This window comes from Trachypithecus francoisi, unplaced genomic scaffold (assembly GCF_009764315.1).
Source record: "Trachypithecus francoisi isolate TF-2019V2 unplaced genomic scaffold, Tfra_2.0 Lachesis_group14, whole genome shotgun sequence".
NCBI lineage: Eukaryota > Metazoa > Chordata > Mammalia > Primates > Cercopithecidae > Trachypithecus > Trachypithecus francoisi.
In genome coordinates this window covers 33,499,312-33,518,422 of record NW_022681459.1, presented here as the reverse complement: position 1 = coordinate 33,518,422, position 19,111 = coordinate 33,499,312, and the positions used below count along the sequence as shown (strand labels likewise).

General features: G+C 50.4%; 2 protein-coding genes and 1 long non-coding RNA gene across 6 annotated transcripts in view; 1 reads left to right on the top strand and 2 right to left on the bottom strand.

Moving 5' to 3' along the window:
• LOC117096506 (solute carrier family 5 member 4-like) overlaps positions 1–7,085 on the bottom strand; it is a 30,926-nt gene extending 23,841 nt beyond the window's left edge. The window contains 1 exon segment of the mRNA XM_033233937.1: positions 7,045–7,085. The gene's annotated coding sequence lies outside the window, so the exon portion shown is untranslated.
• A 3,338-nt stretch (positions 7,086–10,423) lies between these two features.
• LOC117096596 lies at positions 10,424–16,769 on the bottom strand. Of its 4 annotated transcripts, none has more exons than XR_004442541.1 (4): positions 16,755–16,769; positions 14,116–14,368; positions 11,822–11,963; positions 10,424–11,046 (listed from the first exon to the last, which is right to left on the bottom strand). It is a non-coding gene; the product is annotated as an uncharacterized LOC117096596 (long non-coding RNA). The 4 variants fall into 4 exon arrangements; XR_004442539.1 differs by lacking the exon at positions 16,755–16,769 and adding an exon at positions 16,560–16,719; XR_004442540.1 differs by lacking the exon at positions 16,755–16,769 and adding an exon at positions 15,997–16,018.
• Positions 16,770–17,004: 235 nt separating this feature from the next.
• Positions 17,005–19,111, top strand: part of LOC117096588 (piwi-like protein 3) — a 29,854-nt gene continuing 27,747 nt past the window's right edge. The window contains exons 1-2 of the mRNA XM_033234027.1: positions 17,005–17,174; positions 18,113–18,311. Of these exons, the coding sequence (XP_033089918.1) occupies positions 18,138–18,311 (174 nt within the window). The 5' untranslated portion in view covers positions 17,005–17,174; positions 18,113–18,137. The remainder of the gene's footprint in view (positions 17,175–18,112; positions 18,312–19,111) is intronic.

The window sequence follows — 19,111 nt, the reverse complement described above, 5'->3', positions numbered from 1 at the left end:
GGTCCCACGCCCACGGAGCCTCCCTCACTGCTAACACAGCCGTCTGCGGCGATCTATCCGCAAGGCAGCAGCGAGGCTGGGGGAGGGGCGCCCGCCATTGCTGAGGCTTAAGTAGGTAAACAAAGCCGCTGGGAAGCTCGAACTGGGTGGAGCTCACAGCAGCTCAAGGAAGCCTGCCTGTCTCTGTAGACTCTACCTCTGCGGACAGCGCACAGCTGCAGCCCATTAGGGGAAAGAGCGGGGGCGGTGCAGACGCAACGACTCTGTCTGACAGCTTTGGGGAGAGCCGTGGATCTCCTAACGCGGAGGTTGAGATCCGAGAACGGACAGACTGCCTGCTCAGGTGGGTCCCTGACCCCTGAGTAGCCTAGCTGGGAGACATCCCCCACTAGGGGCAGTCTGACACCCCACACCTCACAGGGTGGCGTCACCCCTGAGAGGAAACTTCCAAAGAAAGAATCAGACAGGTACACTCGCTGTTCAGCAATATTCTATCTTCGGCAACCTCTGCTGCTGATACCCAGGCAAACAGGGTCTGGAGTGGACCGCAAGCAATCTCCAACAGACCAACAGACAGTCCTTCTGACTGTCAGACGGAAAACTATCAAACAGGAAGGACACCTATACCAAAACCCCATCCGTACGTCACCATCATCAAAGTCCAGAGACAGATAAAACCACAAAGATGGGGAAGAAGCAGGGCAGAAAAGCTGGAAATTCAAAAAATAAGAGCGCATCTCCCCCTGCAAAGGAGCGCAGCCCATCGCCAGCAACGGATCAAAGCTGGTCAGAGAATGACTTTGACAAGATGAGAGAAGAAGGCTTCACTCCATCAAACCTCTCAGAGCTAAAGGAGGAATTACGTACCCAGCGCAAAGAAACTAAAAATCTTGAAAAAAAAGTGGAAGAATTGACAGCTAGATTAATTAATGCAGAGAAGATCATAAACGAAATGACAGAGATGAAAACCATGACACGAGAAATACGTGACAAATGCACAAGCTTCAGTAACCGACTCGATCAACTGGAAGAAAGAGTATCAGCGATTGAGGATCAAATGAATGAAATGAAGCGAGAAGAGAAACCAAAAGAAAAAAGAAGAAAAAGAAATGAACAAAGCCTGCAAGAAGTATGGGATTATGTAAAAAGACCAAATCTACGTCTGATTGGGGTGCCTGAAAGTGAGGGGGAAAATGGAACCAAGTTGGAAAACACTCTTCAGGATATCATCCAGGAGAACTTCCCCAACCTAGTAGGGCAGGCCAACATTCAAATTCAGGAAATACAGAGAACGCCACAAAGATACTCCTCCAGAAGAGCAACTCCAAGACACATAATTGCCAGATTCACCAAAGTTGAAATGAAGGAAAAAATCTTAAGGGCAGCCAGAGAGAAAGGTCGGGTTACCCACAAAGGGAAGCTCATCAGAATAACAGCAGACCTCTCGGCAGAAACTCTACAAGCCAGAAGAGAGTGGGGGCCAATATTCAACGTTCTTAAAGAAAAGAATTTTCAACCCAGAATTTCATATCCAGCCAAACTAAGCTTCATCAGTGAAGGAGAAATAAAATCCTTTACAGATAAGCAAATGCTTAGAGACTTTGTCACCACCAGGCCTGCCTTACAAGAGACCCTGAAGGAAGCCCTAAACATGGAAAGGAACAAGCGGTACCAGCCATTGCAAAAACATGCCAAAATGTAAAGACCATCGAGGCTAGGAAGAAACTGCATCAACTAACGAGCAAAATAACCAGTTAATATCATAATGACAGGATCAAGTTCACACATAACAATATTAACCTTAAATGTCAATGGACTAAATGCTCCAATTAAAAGACACAGACTGGCAAACTGGATCAAGAGTCAAGACCCATCAGTCTGCTGTATTCAGGAGACCCATCTCACATGCAGAGACATACATAGGCTCAAAATAAAGGGATGGAGGAAGATCTACCAAGCAAATGGAGAACAAAAAAAGCAGGGGTTGCAATCCTAGTCTCTGATAAAACAGACTTTAAACCATCAAAGATCAAAAGAGACAAAGAAGGCCATTACATCATGGTAAAGGGATCAATTCAACAGGAAGAGCTAACTCTCCTAAATATATATGCACCCAATACAGGAGCACCCAGATTCATAAAGCAAGTCCTTAGAGACCTACAAAGAGACTTAGACTCCCATACAATAATAATGGGAGACTTCAACACTCCACTGTCAACATTAGACAGATCAACGAGACAGAAAGTTAACAAGGATATCCAGGAATTGAACTCGTCTCTGCACCAAGCGGACCTAATAGACATCTATAGAACTCTCCACCCCAAATCAACAGAATATACATTCTTCTCAGCACCACATCGCACTTATTCCAAAATTGACCACATAATTGGAAGTAAAGCACTCCTCAGCAAATGTACAAGAACAGAAATTATAACAAACTGTCTCTCAGACCACAGTGCAATCAAACTAGAACTCAGGACTAAGAAACTCAATCCAAACCGCTCAACTACATGGAAACTGAACAACCTGCTCCTGAATGACTACTGGGTACATAACGAAATGAAAGCAGAAATAAAGATATTCTTTGAAACCAATGAGAACAAAGATACAACATACCAGAATCTCTGGGACACATTTAAAGCAGTGTGTAGAGGGAAATTTATAGCACTAAATGCCCACAAGAGAAAGCAGGAGAGATCTAAAATTGACACTCTAACATCACAATTAAAAGAACTAGAGAGGCAAGAGCAAACACATTCAAAAGCTAGCAGAAGGCAAGAAATAACTAAGATCAGAGCAGAACTGAAGGAGATAGAGACACAAAAAACCCTCCAAAAAATCAATGAATCCAGGAGTTGGTTTTTTGAAAAGATCAACAAAATTGACAGACCGCTAGCTAGACTAATAAAGAAGAAAAGAGAGAGGAATCAATAGACGCAATAAAAAATGATAAAGGGGATATCACCACCGACCCCACAGAAATACAAACTACCATCAGAGAATACTATAAACACCTCTACGCAAATCAACTAGAAAATCTAGAAGAAATGGATAATTTCCTGGACACTTACACTCTCCCAAGACTAAACCAGGAAGAAGTTGAATCCCTGAATAGACCAATAGCAGGCTCTGAAATTGAGGCAACAATTAATAGCCTACCCACCAAAAAAAAGTCCAGGACCAGATGGATTCACAGCTGAATTCTACCAGAGGTACAAGGTGGAGCTGGTACCATTCCTTCTGAAACTATTTCAATCAATAGAAAAAGAGGGAATCCTCCCTAACTCTTTTTATGAGGCCAACATCATCCTGATACCAAAGCCTGGCAGAGACACAACAAAAAGAGAGAATTTTAGACCAATATCCCTGATGAACATCGATGCAAAAATCCTCAATAAAATACTGGCAAACCGGATTCAGCAGCACATCAAAAAGCTTATCCACCATGATCAAGTGGGCTTCATCCCTGGGATGCAAGGCTGGTTCAACATTCGCAAATCAATAAACGTAATCCAGCATATAAACAGAACCAAAGACAAGAACCACATGATTATCTCAATAGATGCAGAAAAGGCTTTTGACAAAATTCAACAGCCCTTTATGCTAAAAACGCTCAATAATTTGGTATTGATGGAACGTACCTCAAAATAATAAGAGCTATTTATGACAAACCCACAGCTAATATCATACTGAATGGGCAAAAACTGGAAAAATTCCCTTTGAAAACTGGCACAAGACAGGGATGCCCTCTCTCACCACTCCTATTCAACATAGTGTTGGAAGTTCTGGCTAGGGCAATCAGGCAAGAGAAAGAAATCAAGGGTATCCAGTTAGGAAAAGAAGAAGTCAAATTGTCCCTGTTTGCAGATGACATGATTGTATATTTAGAAAACCCCATTGTCTCAGCCCAAAATCTGCTTAAGCTGATAAGCAACTTCAGCAAAGTCTCAGGATACAAAATTAATGTGCAAAAATCACAAGCATTCTTATACACCAGTAACAGACAAGCAGAGAGCCAAATCAGGAATGAACTTCCATTCGCAATTGCTTCAAAGAGAATCAAATACCTAGGAATCCAGCTTACAAGGGATGTAAAGGACCTCTTCAAGGAGAACTACAAACCACTGCTCAGTGAAATCAAAGAGGACACAAACAAATGGAAGAACATACCATGCTCATGGATAGGAAGAATCAATATCGTGAAAATGGCCATACTGCCCAAGGTGATTTATAGATTCAATGCCATCCCCATCAAGCTACCAATGACTTTCTTCACAGAATTGGAAAAAACGGCTTTAAAGTTCATATGGAACCAAAAAAGAGCCCGCATTGCCAAGACAATCCTAAGTCAAAAGGACAAAGCTGGAGGCGTCACGCTACCTGACTTCAAACTATACTACAAGGCTACAGTAACCAAAACAGCATGGTACTGGTACCACAACAGAGATATAGACCAATGGAACAGAACAGAGTCCTCAGAAATAATACCACACATCTACAGCCATCTGATCTTTGACAAACCTGAGAGAAACAAGAAATGGGGAAAGGATTCCCTATTTAATAAATGGTGCTGGGAAAATTGGCTAGCCATAAGTAGAAAGCTGAAACTGGATCCTTTCCTTACCCCTTATACGAAAATTAATTCAAGATGGATTAGAGACTTAAATGTTAGACCTAATACCATAAAAACCCTAGAAGAAAATCTAGGTAGTACCATTCAGGACATAGGCATGGGCAAGGACTTCATGTCTAAAACACCAAAAGCAACGGCAGCAAAAGCAAAAATTGACACATGGGATCTAATTAAACTAAAGAGCTTTTGCACAGCCAAAGAAACTACCATCAGAGTGAACAGGCAACCTACAGAATGGGAAAAAATTTTTGCAACCTACTCATCTGACAAAGGGCTAATATCCAGAATCTACCAAGAACTCAAACAAATATACAAGAAAAAAGCAAACAACCCCATCAAAAAGTGGGGAAAGGATATGAACAGACATTTCTCAAAAGAAGACATCCATACAGCCAACAGACACATGAAAAAATGCTCATCATCACTCGCCATCAGAGAAATGCAAATCTAAACCACAATGAGATACCATCTCACACCAGTTAGAATGGCAATCATTAAGAAGCCAGGAAACAACAGGTGTTGGAGAGGATGTGGAGAAATAGGAACACTTTTACACTGTTGGTGGGATTGTAAACTAGTTCAACCATTATGGAAAACAGTATGGCGATTCCTCAAGGATCTAGAACTAGATGTACCATATGACCCAGCCATCCCACTACTGGGTATATACCCAAAGGATTATAAATTACTCTACTACAAAGACACATGCACACGTTTGTTTATTGCGGCACTATTCACAGTAGCAAAGACTTGGAATCAACCCAAATGTCCATCTGTGACAGACTGGATTAAGAAAATGTGGCACATATACACCATGGAATACTATGCAGCCATCAAAAAGGATGAGTTTGCGTCCTTTGTAGGGACATGGATGCAGCTGGAAACCATCATTCTTAGCAAACTATCACAAGAAGAGAAAACCAAACACCGCATGTTCTCACTCATAGGTGGGAACTGAACAATGAGATCACTTGGACTCGGGAAGGGGAACATCACACACTGGGGCCTATCATGGGGAGGGGGGAGGAGGGAGGGATTGCATTGGGGAGTTATACATGATATAAACGTCATGCACATGTACCCTAGAACTTAAAGTATAATAAAAAAAAAAAAAAAAAAAGAAATAAATTCCTTTTGTTTACAAAAAAAAAAAAAAAAAAAAAGGTTCAGAGTCGTCTGGGTCAAACAAGCTCTCAAAACCAACAGCCAAAGCTGCCTTTCAGAACAGGGACCTACACCCAGGAGAAAGCTCTAGAAAAGGCAAAAAAAATTGGTGAAGTGAGGAACACCATGTTTGATGATACGTTAGTCTTCTGGTGGGGATGGAGAAGGACTGCAAATAAGTTCTGAATTCATTTTTTGTTTGTTTGTTTGTTTGTAACAGTATGGGTGAGGCAATTCGGAAATAATTTTCTTGTTAAAAATATTTACTTATTTTTGTTTCGGCCAGGCACAGTGGCTGATGCCTGTAATCCCAGCATTTTGGGAGGCCAAAGCGGGTGGATCACTTGAGGTCTTTTGTCAATTTATGCTTTTGCTATCTGTGGTTTTGAGGTCTTATCCAAAAAAATCTTTGTTCAGGACAATGTCCTGAAAAGCATTTCTGAAACCATTTTTGATGCATTATAGGATTGAGCGAACAAACTATATATATATGTGTGTGTGTGTGTATATGTGTGTGTGTGTGTATATATATCTGTGTGTGTGTGTGTGTGTGTGTGTATATGTTGATGGCTTGGAGGGCCAGGATTCTCAATTGTGGAAGAAGGAACATATAAATATAGAATTGCAGAAGGCAATAAAATACTCTATAAAGCTGGATTGGAATTGGAGGTATTCGTGTGAACTCATGATTTCTAAACTGTATATATGTGTGTATAGCTGCCTAGAAAGTATATGTATGTGTGTGAATATATCTATTTCTGTGTGTGCATTTACATGTGTGTATGTATGCATTTATTTCCTAATTCTGTCAGCTAAAAGAGTCAAGAAAAAAAGTCAACCCAATAAGCACACTTAGCACCTAGATTTTTGTTTCTAATACCGTTCCCCACTAAAGGAGCCAGGGCTGTCCCAGAAAAACAGATGACTCCAGGGCTGGAGCAGGGCTGGTACAAGATGGGTCTGAAACATTTTGTTAGGCCAGAATTTAAGAAATTGCTCAACAAAATGATGGGATCATGCTCCATCCTTTACACACAATCCAGTTTGAGGAACTCTCACTGGCCAAATGTGGTATAAGTATCAAAATAACTGGCCAGGTGCGGTGACTCATGCCTATAATCGCAGCACTTTGGGAGGCCGAGGCAGGCAGATCACGAGGTCAGGAGTTTGAGACCAGCCTGACTAGCATGGTGAAACCCCGTCTCTACTAAAAATACAAAAAATTAGCCAGGCGTAGTGGCACTCACCTGTAGTTCCAGCTACTCAGGAGGCTGAGGCAGGAGAATCGCTTGAACCTGGCAGGCGTGGAGGTTGCAGTGAGCTGAGGTCACGCCACTGCACTCCAGCGAGGGTGCCAGAGTGAGACTCCATTTCAAAAAAAAAAAAAAAGTATCAAATAACTACATATAATAATATTGGTAAACCAATGATAAATAGGAATGTAACAGTCCAATATCAGTAATAGATAAATAGAGAAGGGAAGACTCCTGCCCTCAGTAGCCTGCTGAATGCTGGCTGGGAACTATAGAAGGAGTGCTAGAATTGGAAAATTATTATTTGGCAACCATCATAGTAAACATTGGATCTGGTAAGAATCATTTATGAATGTTAAATCTACTGGAAAAATTTGAAGAGGAACTGGATATTTCAATGGTTTAAAGCATCTATCACAGACCGCTTATTGGTTACAAGGGGAAAATAAAACAGTAATTCTACAGTGGAGAAATTGGGCAATACTTTGACTAGGTGATTAAAGTTAATATCACCATTGAGGAACAGATGGGCCCTGAATACTTCTAGACAGGATACTCTTAATAGGATATATCACTTATGCAGTATTCCAGCCAAGAAGAATGCATAACCTGAATCCAACCATGAAGAAATATCAGGCAAATCCAAAATAAAGATTGTCATATTAAGAAGGGTGGAGCAGGGACTCTATCCTTCAGCATGTCAGTGTCATCAAAGACAGAAAAGGGGTATGGAAATGTTCCAGAAGAAAGGAGGCCGAAGACCTTTGGCAACTGAATGTGGCACCTAACCCTAGAACCGCATCCTGCACTGGAGAAGAAAAGATGATAAAAAGGATATTACTGGGTCAATTGACAAAGTGTGAATGTAAATGGTAGATTAGTGTATCCATGTTATGTTTACTTGAGTTGATCATTCCACTGTGGTTTTGCAAGAAATTATCCCTGCTCCTAGGAATAACGATATACAGGGAAGGCTTAGTTTAAAAAAACCATCATTTTACAACTGCCACAGTAAAGACTGGATCAGGTAAAAATCACTGGATCAGGTAGAATCATCAATGAGTATTAAATCTGGGGGAAAATTTACATTGAAATTTTTGGGGTTAAAGGGCAATGATGTATATAACAATCTCAAATAGTTAAAAACATATGCCGGGCGCGGTGGCTCAAGCCTGTAATCCCAGCACTTTGGGAGGCCGAGACGGGCGGATCACGAGGTCAGGAGATCGAGACCATCCTGGCGAACACGGTGAAACCCCGTCTCTACTAAAAAATACAAAAAAGTAGCTGGGCGAGGTGGCGGCGCCTGTAGTCCCAGCTACTCGGGAGGCTGAGGCAGGAGAATGGCGTAAACCCAGGAGGCGGAGCTTGCAGTGAGCCGAGATCCAGCCACTGCACTCCAGCCTGGGTGGCAGAGCAAGACTCCGTCTCAAAAAAAAAAAAAAAAAAAAAAAATATGAGAGACACTTTGGGAGGCTGAGCAGGGTGGATCATTTGAGATCAGGAGTTCGAGACCAGCCTGGCCAACATGGTGAAACCCCATCTCTACTAAAAATACAAAAAAAATTAACCAAGCGTGTTGGTGCGTGCCTGGCTACTAGGGTGGCTGAGGCAGGAGAATCGCTTGAACCTGAGAGGCACAGGTTGCAGTGAGCCGCGTGAGCCAAGACTGCGCCACAGCACTCCAGCCTAGAAGATATAGTGAGACTCTGTCTCTGTTTGGCTAGGCTGGTTTCAAACTCCTGACCTCAAGTGATCTGCCCGCCTCAGCCTCCCAAAGTGCTGGGATTACAGGAGTGAGTCACGGTGCCCGGCCTCTATGGGCTTTTGAGGCAGAGCCAAGAAAGCTGGCTGGGCTCAGAGGAGGCGGCAGTTCAGGCTCCTGTCAGCAGCAGCCCCACCACTGTGTTCCCTGGGCAGGACAGGAGGAAGGGACAACGTAGTTTCCCCTGCTTGGGCAGCTCAGGCCTCACAGCCACCAGAGAGCTGAAAGATGAGACAAGCTCCTTTCCCAGGCAGGGGGATGAGGCAGTTACAGGAAGCTCAGAAAACAGATGTCTTGAGAGAAGCAGGCGCTAGGTGGTCTGACTCAGATCCTCCCCGCTCCAGACAATACCCATCCACCCCCAGCACTAATCCCCTGGAGCTCGGCTCTCATCTCAGCTCCACCTCTAAGTCACCAGGGGCAGGCCACCTACTCTTTTGAGGCTTCAGTCTACTATTCTTCCAAGGGGAGACTTAGATTGGTTTCTGTTTCCTTCATAAATCACATGAAGATAAAGGATGACGGAGAGGCCAGGAGGATAAAGGAGAGGCCGGGGGTGGTGGCTCACATCTGGAATCCCAACATTTTCGGATGCCAAGGCAGGAGGATCACCTGAGGTCAGGAGTTTGAGACCAGCCTGGAAGACATGGAAACCCCGTTTTCCACTAAAAACTACAAAAATTAGCCTGGCGTGGTGGCAGGTGCCTGCAAATGCCAGTTACTCAGGAGGCTGCGGATGGAGAACAGCTTGAACCTGGGAGGCAGAGGTTGCAGTGAGCAGAGATCGTGCCACTGCACTCCAGCCTGGGCGACAGAGTGAGGCTCTGTCTCAAAAAATAAAAAAATAATAAAACTTTAAAAAAAAAAGAGAAAGGCTTGGACGCTGGGGACTGTCTGAAGGCGCTTCTCATTAAAGGAGCTCACAGAGCCAACTCTTCACCCACATCTATGCAGCTGGGTCACTCCAGCCCTCCCCTACTAAGGTAGAGCACCTGGCACCTCACAGGACAGGCCAGAAGGCGGGCATTCACGCTCTATGCGGGCAAGCTTGGGTGGTGCGAGGATGAAAGGGAGCATCTTTCTTGGGCTTATATCTAAGATGACAGCCATGTTGCCCTCCGGCAATAGGGGTCGAGGGAAGGGGGAAATCTTCCTTGTTGCAACAGATAAGCAACCACCACCTGGTGTCAGAACAAACGGATTCCAGCCCCAGTTCTTTTTTTTTTTTTTTTTTTTGAGACGGAGTCTCGCTCTGTCACCCAGGCTGGAGTGCAGTGGCCAGATCTCAGCTCACTTCAAGCTCTGCCTCCCGGGTTCACGCCATTCTCCTGCCTCAGCCTCCCGAGTAGCTGGGACTACAGGCGCCGCCACCTCACCCGGCTAGTTTTTTGTATTTTTAGTAGAGACGGGGTTTCACCGTGTTAGCCAGGATGGTTTCGATCTTCTGACCTCGTGATCCGCCCGTCTTGGCCTCCCAAAGTGCTGGGATTACAGGCTTGAGCCACCGCGCCCGGCCTTGCCTGGCTAATTTTTAGTATTTTTAGTAGAGATGAGGTTTCACCATGTTGGACAGGCTGGTCTCGAACTCCTGACCTCAGGTGATCTGCCCACCTCAGTCTCCCAAAGTGCTGCGATTACAGGCATGAGCCACTATGTCTGGCCAGGGATGCTTTTCGAACCCACCTGATAGGACTACTATCCCCTGAAATGGGATTGTCCTGAGGAGCAAATGAGCTGATTACATGTACAAGCGTGGCCTGGTGCGGGAAGAGTTCCATAAATACCAATGATTATGGTGAGATTAATTATCCTAAGGCCAAGGTCCCCCAGTGGATGCACAGAGCCCCAGAGATCACTCTGCTCTCCATCAGAAACTGTGCCATCCAAGGCTACTGGGAAGAGAGTAAGAACAGCTAAGTAAGGGAGACTTCTCATAGCTGCACTGGTGCCCAAGCCACTGAGGGCAGGTCAGGTGGAGGGAGACAGGAAAACACACTTCTCTGCAGCATGGTGACACACACGCCACTTCTGCCCAACCCCTGCAGCCATCCCTGACTCATCTCCTCAACCCCGAGCTTGAGCCCATCACCCTCAGCTCAGACTCGGGAGGATGGGGCTGGAGGCTGGATATGCCGTCCCTCTTCAGACCCTGCCCAGAAGGCAGTGGGCACCCACAGCCAGATGGGGAGAAGCAACTTCCTCAGGCAGAGGAAGGAACAGGGTAAGGAAGCCTGGAGAGAGGGCAGAACAGGGCATGGCAGAAGACACAAGAGAACCTCAGTGGAGGCAGGAAAAAGTATCACCTGCCATCCAGATGGGCACACTCTCAAGAACCCTGAAGAGCACTCAGTAGGGGGCTGGCACACATATCCAGAGAAAAGTACCCATGAACAAGCTATAGCACCCAACAGTGCACACACAGAGACGTGCTCAGGACAACCACACGTAGCCACCCAGAGACATCCAGACACAGCAATCCAACAAGAAGCCACCCGGGGCCACACACACATGCCACGCACAGATGTGTACATAGGCACAGGCACACCTCAATGTTCCCAGCTGCCTGTCACTCCCTGTCTCTCCCCTCTTGCTCTTGCTCACCACCAGCCATCTGATCGGCAGGGCCCTGGTTGTGCCAAGGTCCTCCCAGGTGCCCACTCCTGCTCCCACCTGCTGATCCAGGCCTGGGAGAGGCCAGCCAGCAGCCCCAGCATGGTCCAAGGAGGAGACCAGTAATCATGGTTCTGAACCAGGGAAACGAGTGGATACAAGCTGGCCTTGAGAGCAAGCCACAAGTCCAGAACCAGAGTGTGGGCAGGGCCAGGGGCTCAGCACCACCTTGTCTAGGGCCAATTCCCCAAAGCAGAATCTTGCCTTGGCATCACACCTGCCTTGGGTGACCCTGTGTCTGCTTCGGATTGTGAGCAGGTGAACAGGAATGCCCTTATAACCATCTGGAAGCCTGAAGGGTTGCAACAAATAGAGAAGCAAAAACACAAAACATACCCAGAAAAGTGCAGCATGTCAGGGTGAGATCAGCCAAGAGGCAGAACTTCCTACTGGACCGGCACCAAAGCACTGAAAGAGACTGTAGTGAACCGAGATCACACCATTGCATTCCAGCACAGGCGACAGAGTGAGACCCCGTCTAAAAAAAAGAAAACAAAAATACCGTGTTAACAATTAAAACACCCAGCCAAGGAAACCGAGGCTCAGAGAAGTCAGGTAATTTGCCCGAGGTCATGCAGTGTTAGACACCTCAGTGTGCTGTTCAAGCCCTCCCGGCCCCACCTCTCACTCCAACCATTTCTGCAATGACCAGATCCCTGCAGGCTCTAACCAGCATCTTACTGGCACAACGGGAGAGTGCTTCATGTCAGGCCATCCTGGGCCTTCTTGGAAGCTGCAGTGTGGAGAGCACACAGGAAACCACTAGAGCCCCACACATGTGCAATCTGGAAGTACACACGGGAGTCAATGTCCACGGAGCCAGACTTGTTGGCAGGGGATCAGGCTAATGGAGAAACGCTTTTCTGTTTCTCTCCCCAACAGAGCAGTTATCAATCTCTAAGGCTCCTCGAGAGACCACCCAGGAGAGTGGTGGGAATAATCACATAGTTGCTTTCCTTCCTCTCCTTCAAACCCCCTGTCCTGGCCCTTGCTTCCTGAGATCACTTCCTAAATAAGCCACGGCCTGCAAGCCTTTCTCTCAGGCTCCCATGGAGAGGAATGCAGGTGGAGGCAGACCAGCAGGTGCTGGAGCTGGGACTCACACCCAGGTCTGAGTGACAGCAGAGCCTACATGCTTAACCACTATGCGACCCTGCCACCACCCCCAACCATGCCAAGGTCCCTTTCCCTCAAGGCTCGTCATTCTGAGCCATGGTGGCTCAGCCAAAGTTGATCAGATAGGGTCATGGGAAAGAGGGTGAGGAGGGCTGCAAGCGTGCCTCCAGCAGCAGGGTCCTCTTCTCTGGGACTGAGACCACCTCCCACTAAATCGCCTCAACATGCTGAGCTGAGCAGTCCCACTTAGACCTGCCTGACACTACCCGAGCTTAGCATCTGTCTCTGCCCAGAAACATCAACCACAGGGGTCAAGAGTGGCTGCTGTAGCTCTTCAGCTCCAGTCCCCCATCCCACCCCACTGTGGCAGGCCCCCATACCATCCCTCTCCAACTCCTCGACATCTGGGAAGGGAAGAGGGACCTGAGGCAACTTTTAGAAGCCTGAACAGCCAGACCCAACAGACGCCCACTCCACATCACCCCTGGACTCAGAAAACCCAGCACCGCAGCTTGGAGGTGAGCACAGAGCCTCCCCCAACTCCTGCCCAAGTCGAGAAGATGTGCCGGGACTTCCTCCTGAAAAATCACTGCCCAAGACCTCACAGGCCCTGAGTCACTCCCTGCCTCCCAGCCTCAGACGGCTCTGCCAGCTGTTTACTCCCCACCCTGCAGCAGGAAGAATGGGGAGGGCAGTGCACCATGGGAAACTGGGGCCTATGGGCCTTGAGGGACAGCCCCAGGGTCTCAACACATGCAAAGAACTCCAGAGCCCTGGCACCTGGCTCAGGACAACTCTTATTCCCTATGGAGGCTTCTCTGATGAGAGCCACTCAACAGGGGCACATCCCAGCAAACCCCGATGGCATATAAAGTGCCCTTCAGGTTTGTTAACAAGGATGTAGGGAGAATCACAGAAACAAATGAGAGGAAAGAAGGGTGCCCCTCAGCCAGCTCCCAGGTCCAGATGCACAGTACCTGGAGCTGGCAAAACCAGAGGATAGTCTGCAGGGACTCCTGAGGTCTCCTGAACACTCGCCTGTCCTGGACTGGCACCCCCACACCCATCCAAGCCTTTGGAAAGGAGCATCAGGCTGGAAGCGGGTCCCACTCCCAAAGATCCCTCAAAGTCTCTCAGTCAGCACTCCACCACCCTAGCTCCTCTCCCTGCAACAAGCACAGGCTGGAGTGAAGAGTGGTTGGGGTTCCAGCCCTTTCGGGAAAAACTGCAAACCTGGCCTAGCTACATGGTCCACTGGGGCTCCTAGCTGTTTTCCTTCCACCACCACCTGTAAACAGCCCATCATCTCTGACTTCCATCCCTGACAGCTTCCCTCACCAGACTCTGACAGGGGCTGAACAACTCACGCATGCACATACACCCACCCTATGGGTGGAAGTGTGTGCAGCGCCTACCCGCGGGGGTTTCTAAGGACGGTCACTCCACCTCTCCAGCACAACCCGGGACGCTGTATGGCTCTGCGGTATCTCAGTACCGGTTCATACCATCCATACCTATTGGTGTCTGTCTGCAAATACACACGCATTCACACTCCACACACTGCCCGACTCTCCTTCAGTCACACCAGGAAGCACGTCTGGATCCCGGCTGGCTGCAGAATCCCAGCCCCATGGCTGACCTTCTGTGGCATGGTGCGCGGCTGCCTCCCAACGTGGGTGCCGCAGTGCCCGCGGTCTGCCCTCCAGCAAGCGGCAGGTGACTCCTCTTCCAGGTTTGAAGCAACTGGGCGTGCAAAGCCAGAAAATCCTAGAAAAGGATCCAAAGAGTAGCAGCGTTAGAGCCTCTTCTTGTCATGCTGGTCAATGGGTGGCAGGGGCCGGTTTCAGCGAAAGCACTGACACCTAGCCTCTCCTTTTGGCCCAAGTTGGCCAGGAACTGGGGAGAGGGGTGGAGCCTGAACACACCACAGTGACTGAGCTTCCCACTCCACAGAAACTGCTGGGCCCACCGTGGCTGCGCTCCTCGGAAAGCACGAGCAGCAGACACTCAACCCCAGTCAGCCCGCTCCACCCATGTGGCGGGTCCCGTCCTGACGCCTCCATCCACAGGGCCCTGTAGCCTCGTAGTGTTTGCTACTGCGTGCCCGGGGGACCCAGGCAGTTCCCACAACACAGAGCAAAAAGGACGCAGGTCCGGGAACCACGGTGGTCTGGGGCCACTGCCGCGCTGAGGATTCCCGCGGAAACGCTGTGTGCCCGCCACACTTAAGCACACAAAGGAAGATGTGACCCGCTAGAGTCTGGCATCTGGAGAGAGGATAACTGCTCCTCTCTTGGAGGCCACCGCTGTCACTGACGCCTCCACTGCCCGCCACCAGCAGTGCAGCCCCCGAGAACATCCCTAACGCGACCCGCCTGGGACACTGCAGCACCCAATGGCGCCCGCAACCTGCCCTCTACCACGGGCAGCGCAGCTCGGGATAACGCCCCCAAACCGCTCCCTGCCATGAGCAGTGCAGCCACGGACAGCGCCGCTAACCAGCCCCCACATCCCCCCATTCCCCTGCCCCCCGCCATGGTGAATGAGTCCTGGGATAGCACTGCCAACTAGACCACGGCCTTTAGCAGTGACGCTCCCTGCCACAGGCGGTGTAGCACCAGATAGCTCCCCTTACAAGCCCCCCGCCACCAGCGCAATAGCCCAGGATGGCGCCGCCAACACGCCTCTCACCGCGGCAGCGTAGCCCCTGATAGTGCACCCTGTGTGTCACCCACCGCCAGCAGTGCAAACCCCATAGCGCACCCAGCCTACTCCCTGCCGGGCAGTGCAGACCCCCATAGCATACGACCCGCCCCCACACTCCCGCCACTGGCCGTCCGCCCCCGATAATGTCCCATACACGCTCCTGGCTGTAGGCAGGGCAGCCTATGCATAGCGCCCCCAACCAGTCCCCAGCCATGGGCAGTGACGCCTCGGATATCACACCCAACAAGTTCCCCGCCATGGGCACTGAGGGCCCACATAGCGCCCCCAACCCGTGACCCTCCGCAACCAGCGCAGCCACGGATAGCGCCCCCAGTAAGACCCGCCGCTGCGGGAAATGATGCCTGGGATAACGCACCCAAAACGCCCCCGCCAAGATCAGTGCAACACCCGATACTGCCCCTAACACGACCCCCACCACCGGCGGTGCAGCAAACGATGGCGCCCCCAATCCCACCCCCGCCTCGGGCAGTACAGCCGCAATAGCGTATCCAACCCATTCCACACGCCCCTTGACCCCCGCCGGAAGCAATACTGCACTGGATAGCGCCCCTAACACGCCCCCCGCCACCGAAGGTGTAGCCCAGGATAGCGCTGCCAGCTCTCCTCTCGCCAACATCCCTCTCGCCGTGGCAGTGTAACCCCGATAGTGCACCCAATCTGCCACTCACCACCGGCAGTGCCCCGCCGGAGAATGCACCCAACCACTCCCTTCCGGGCAGTGCAGCCCCCCACCGCGCCACAGCACCAAACCCATCCCCCCACCCCCGCCACTGGCAGTCGGCCCCGGTAACGCCCACAACACGCTCCTGGGTGTGGGCAGTACAGGCCATGGATAGCGCCCCCAACGAGCCCCCAGCCACTGGCAATGACACCTCAGATATCACACCCAACAAGTTCCCTGTCATCGGCACTGAGGGCCCAGATAGCGCCCCCAACCCCTACCCCGCCGTGACGAGTGCAGCCAGACAGCATCCCCAACAAGGCCCCCCCCGCCCCCACCACTGTGGGAAATGACGCCAGGATAACGCACCCAAACCTCCCCCGCCGAGGCCAGTGCAACAGCCAATACTGCCCCTAACATGCCCCCCACCACAGGTGGTCTAGCCCAAGATGGCGCCCCAATCCACCCTTCGCCTTGGGCAGTGTAGCTCCTGATACTGCATCCAACCAGTCTCCGCCCACCCAGCCCCTCACTCCGCCAGCGCAGGTAGTGCAGCCTGGGATAGCTCACCTACTCTGCCACCTTTCTACCACACTGGCTGCGCTGTACTCTCCCTCACCGCGACCAACCGCAGCCAGGCGAGCCACGCTGCTGCAGACTCAAGCCTCCAGCATACCACCGGTGACACCTGCTTTTCTAAGCCGGGCGCGGAACACACGGGCTTGCAAACGGAGTAAAGCACAGAGAAACACGGTTGCCACTTACCCAGGTTATATTACAGAGGTTCTTGTACTACATGTTCTGATTGGATGAGAGCTAAAGCTGTAGCTCTATTTTGATTGGGCTTTATTTTCATGTTCTGATTGGATAAGAGGAAGTCTTCTACTAACCAATCAGAACATGACAACAAAGTCCAATCAGAATAGGCCTAGAGGTTTCCCTCATCCAATCAGAACATGTAGTCCAGGAACTACATTTGCATTAAACCTTATATATAAGGGATGCCAAGTGGGGAGGCTTGCGATTACAGGTTTTTCTGCATCGGCACCGTAGCTGCTCTGTTCCTGGTTTAGAGGAGAAGAAGGGGGAGGCAGTCGTTGCGCATGCTGGAGGCTGGAGCTTGAGTTGGCTCGCCTCGCTGCTGCGGTTCCTGGCGGTGAGAGAGGATACAGCACAGCCAGAATGGTAAAAAGCTGGCGGAATAGGTTCATTATCCCGGGATGTACTGTCAGTGCTTTCCCGGTAAACGCCGCGCCCGACCTGGTGTGTGTGTTGGGGGGAGGTGTGGAGTCCCTGACTCTCACCCGGGGTGTGTGTGTCTTCCCACGGGGACGCCCCAAAGCGGCAAGAAGTCTCCCGGGAGACAAGGACAGGCACCCAGGGTTCCAGGGGGAGGTTGAGGCAGGTCGCGGAAAAAAAGCGGCGAGGCCAAAAAGACTGGGTTCCCACACCAGACATCAGTGCCTTCTAGGGCGACCCCTCGCCCGAACCTGGGGGGGTCTTGGAGTCCCTGGAATCCATCCAGGGTTCGTGTCTCTCCCCACGGGGGCACCCCAAAGCATCAAGAAGTTCCCTGGGAGATGGGGACAGGTGCCCAGGGTTCCGGAGGGAAGTTGAGGTAGGCCGCGGAGAAAAAGCGGCGAAGCCGAAGAAGTGGCTGGGTTCCCACGGCGGAGGTCAGTGCCTCGTCGGTAGCCCCCGCTCCTGACCTGGGCGGGTCATGGAGTCCCTGGTTTCCACCTAGGGTGAGTGTCTCTCCCCGCAAGGCACCCCAAAGTGGCAGGAAGATTCCCGCGGAACAGGGACAGGCGCTCGAGGTTCTAGGGAGAGGTTGAGGCAGGCCGCAGAAAAAAAGCGGCGAGGCTGAAGAAAAGGCTGGGGTCCCCAGGCGGAGGTCAGTGCCTTTCCCGCAGCCCCCGCCGCCCACGGCTCTTGGAGTTCCTGGTTCTCAGGGTGCGTGTCTCTCTTCCAGGGGGCACCCCAAAGTGACAAGAAGTTCCTCGGGGGACAGAGACAGGCGTCCAGGGTTCCAGGGGGAGGTTGAGGCGGGTTGCGTAAGAAAAGCAGCGAGGTCGAAGAAGAGGTTGGGGTCCCCGGACGGAGATCAGATTTCTTCCCTGCAGCCCCCGCACCCGACCCGGAGGGGTCATGAAGTTCCTGGCTCCCACCCAGAGTGCGTGTCTCTACCTCCGGGGGTACCTCAAAGCGTCAAGAAGTTCCCAGGGAACGGGGTCAGGCGCCCAGGGTTCCAGGGAGAGTTTGAAGCAGGCTGCGGAGAAAAAGCGGCGAGGCCGAAGAAGAGGCTGGGTTCCCGTAATGGAGGTCAGTGCCTGACCCGCAGCTCCTGGGCCCGACCTGGGGGTGGGGGTTCGTGGAGTCCCTGGCTCCCTTCCAGGGTGCGTGTCTCTGCAAACGGGAGTGCCCCAAAGTGGCAAGAATTTCCCCAGGAGTCGGGGACAGGGTCTAGGGTTCCAGGGACCCCGTGGGGTGAGGGTGGGGGCCCTATCCAGGGCGTTACTGCCCGTGTTGGGGGGCTGCCTCCGGCGGGGAGTGGGTTGGGGGCGGTATCCGGAGTTGCATTGCACGTGGCTCGGGGTGGGGTGGGGCAGTACTGCCGCAGTGGGTAGGTTTGGGGGCACTATTTAGGGATATACTGCCCATGGCCGGGTGGGGGCGAATTGGGGAACTATGGGGTGCTGCAATGCTCTGGTCGGGGATGGGTCGGGTGCACTGTTGGGTGCAACACTGCCAGAGGTGAGGTGCCCGGTTGGTGGCACTGTTGGTGGCGGGGAGGGGGATGTTGAGGGTCTCATTGTTTTTTGTGGCTCAATAGTACTCCATTGTGTATATGTATCACATTTTCCTTATCCATTTAACTGTTAGACATGTAGGTTGCTTCCAAATCTGGGTTATTGTGAACAGTTCTGCAATAAACATGGAAGTACAGATATCCTTCAATATCCTAATTTCCTTTATTTTGGCTATACGCTTAAGAGTAGGATTGCTGCATCATATGTTAGCTCTATTTTTAGTGTTTTGAGGAACCTCCAAACTGTTTTCCACAGTGGTTATAGTAATTGACATTTCTACCAACTGCGTATGAGGGCTCCCTTTTCTCCACA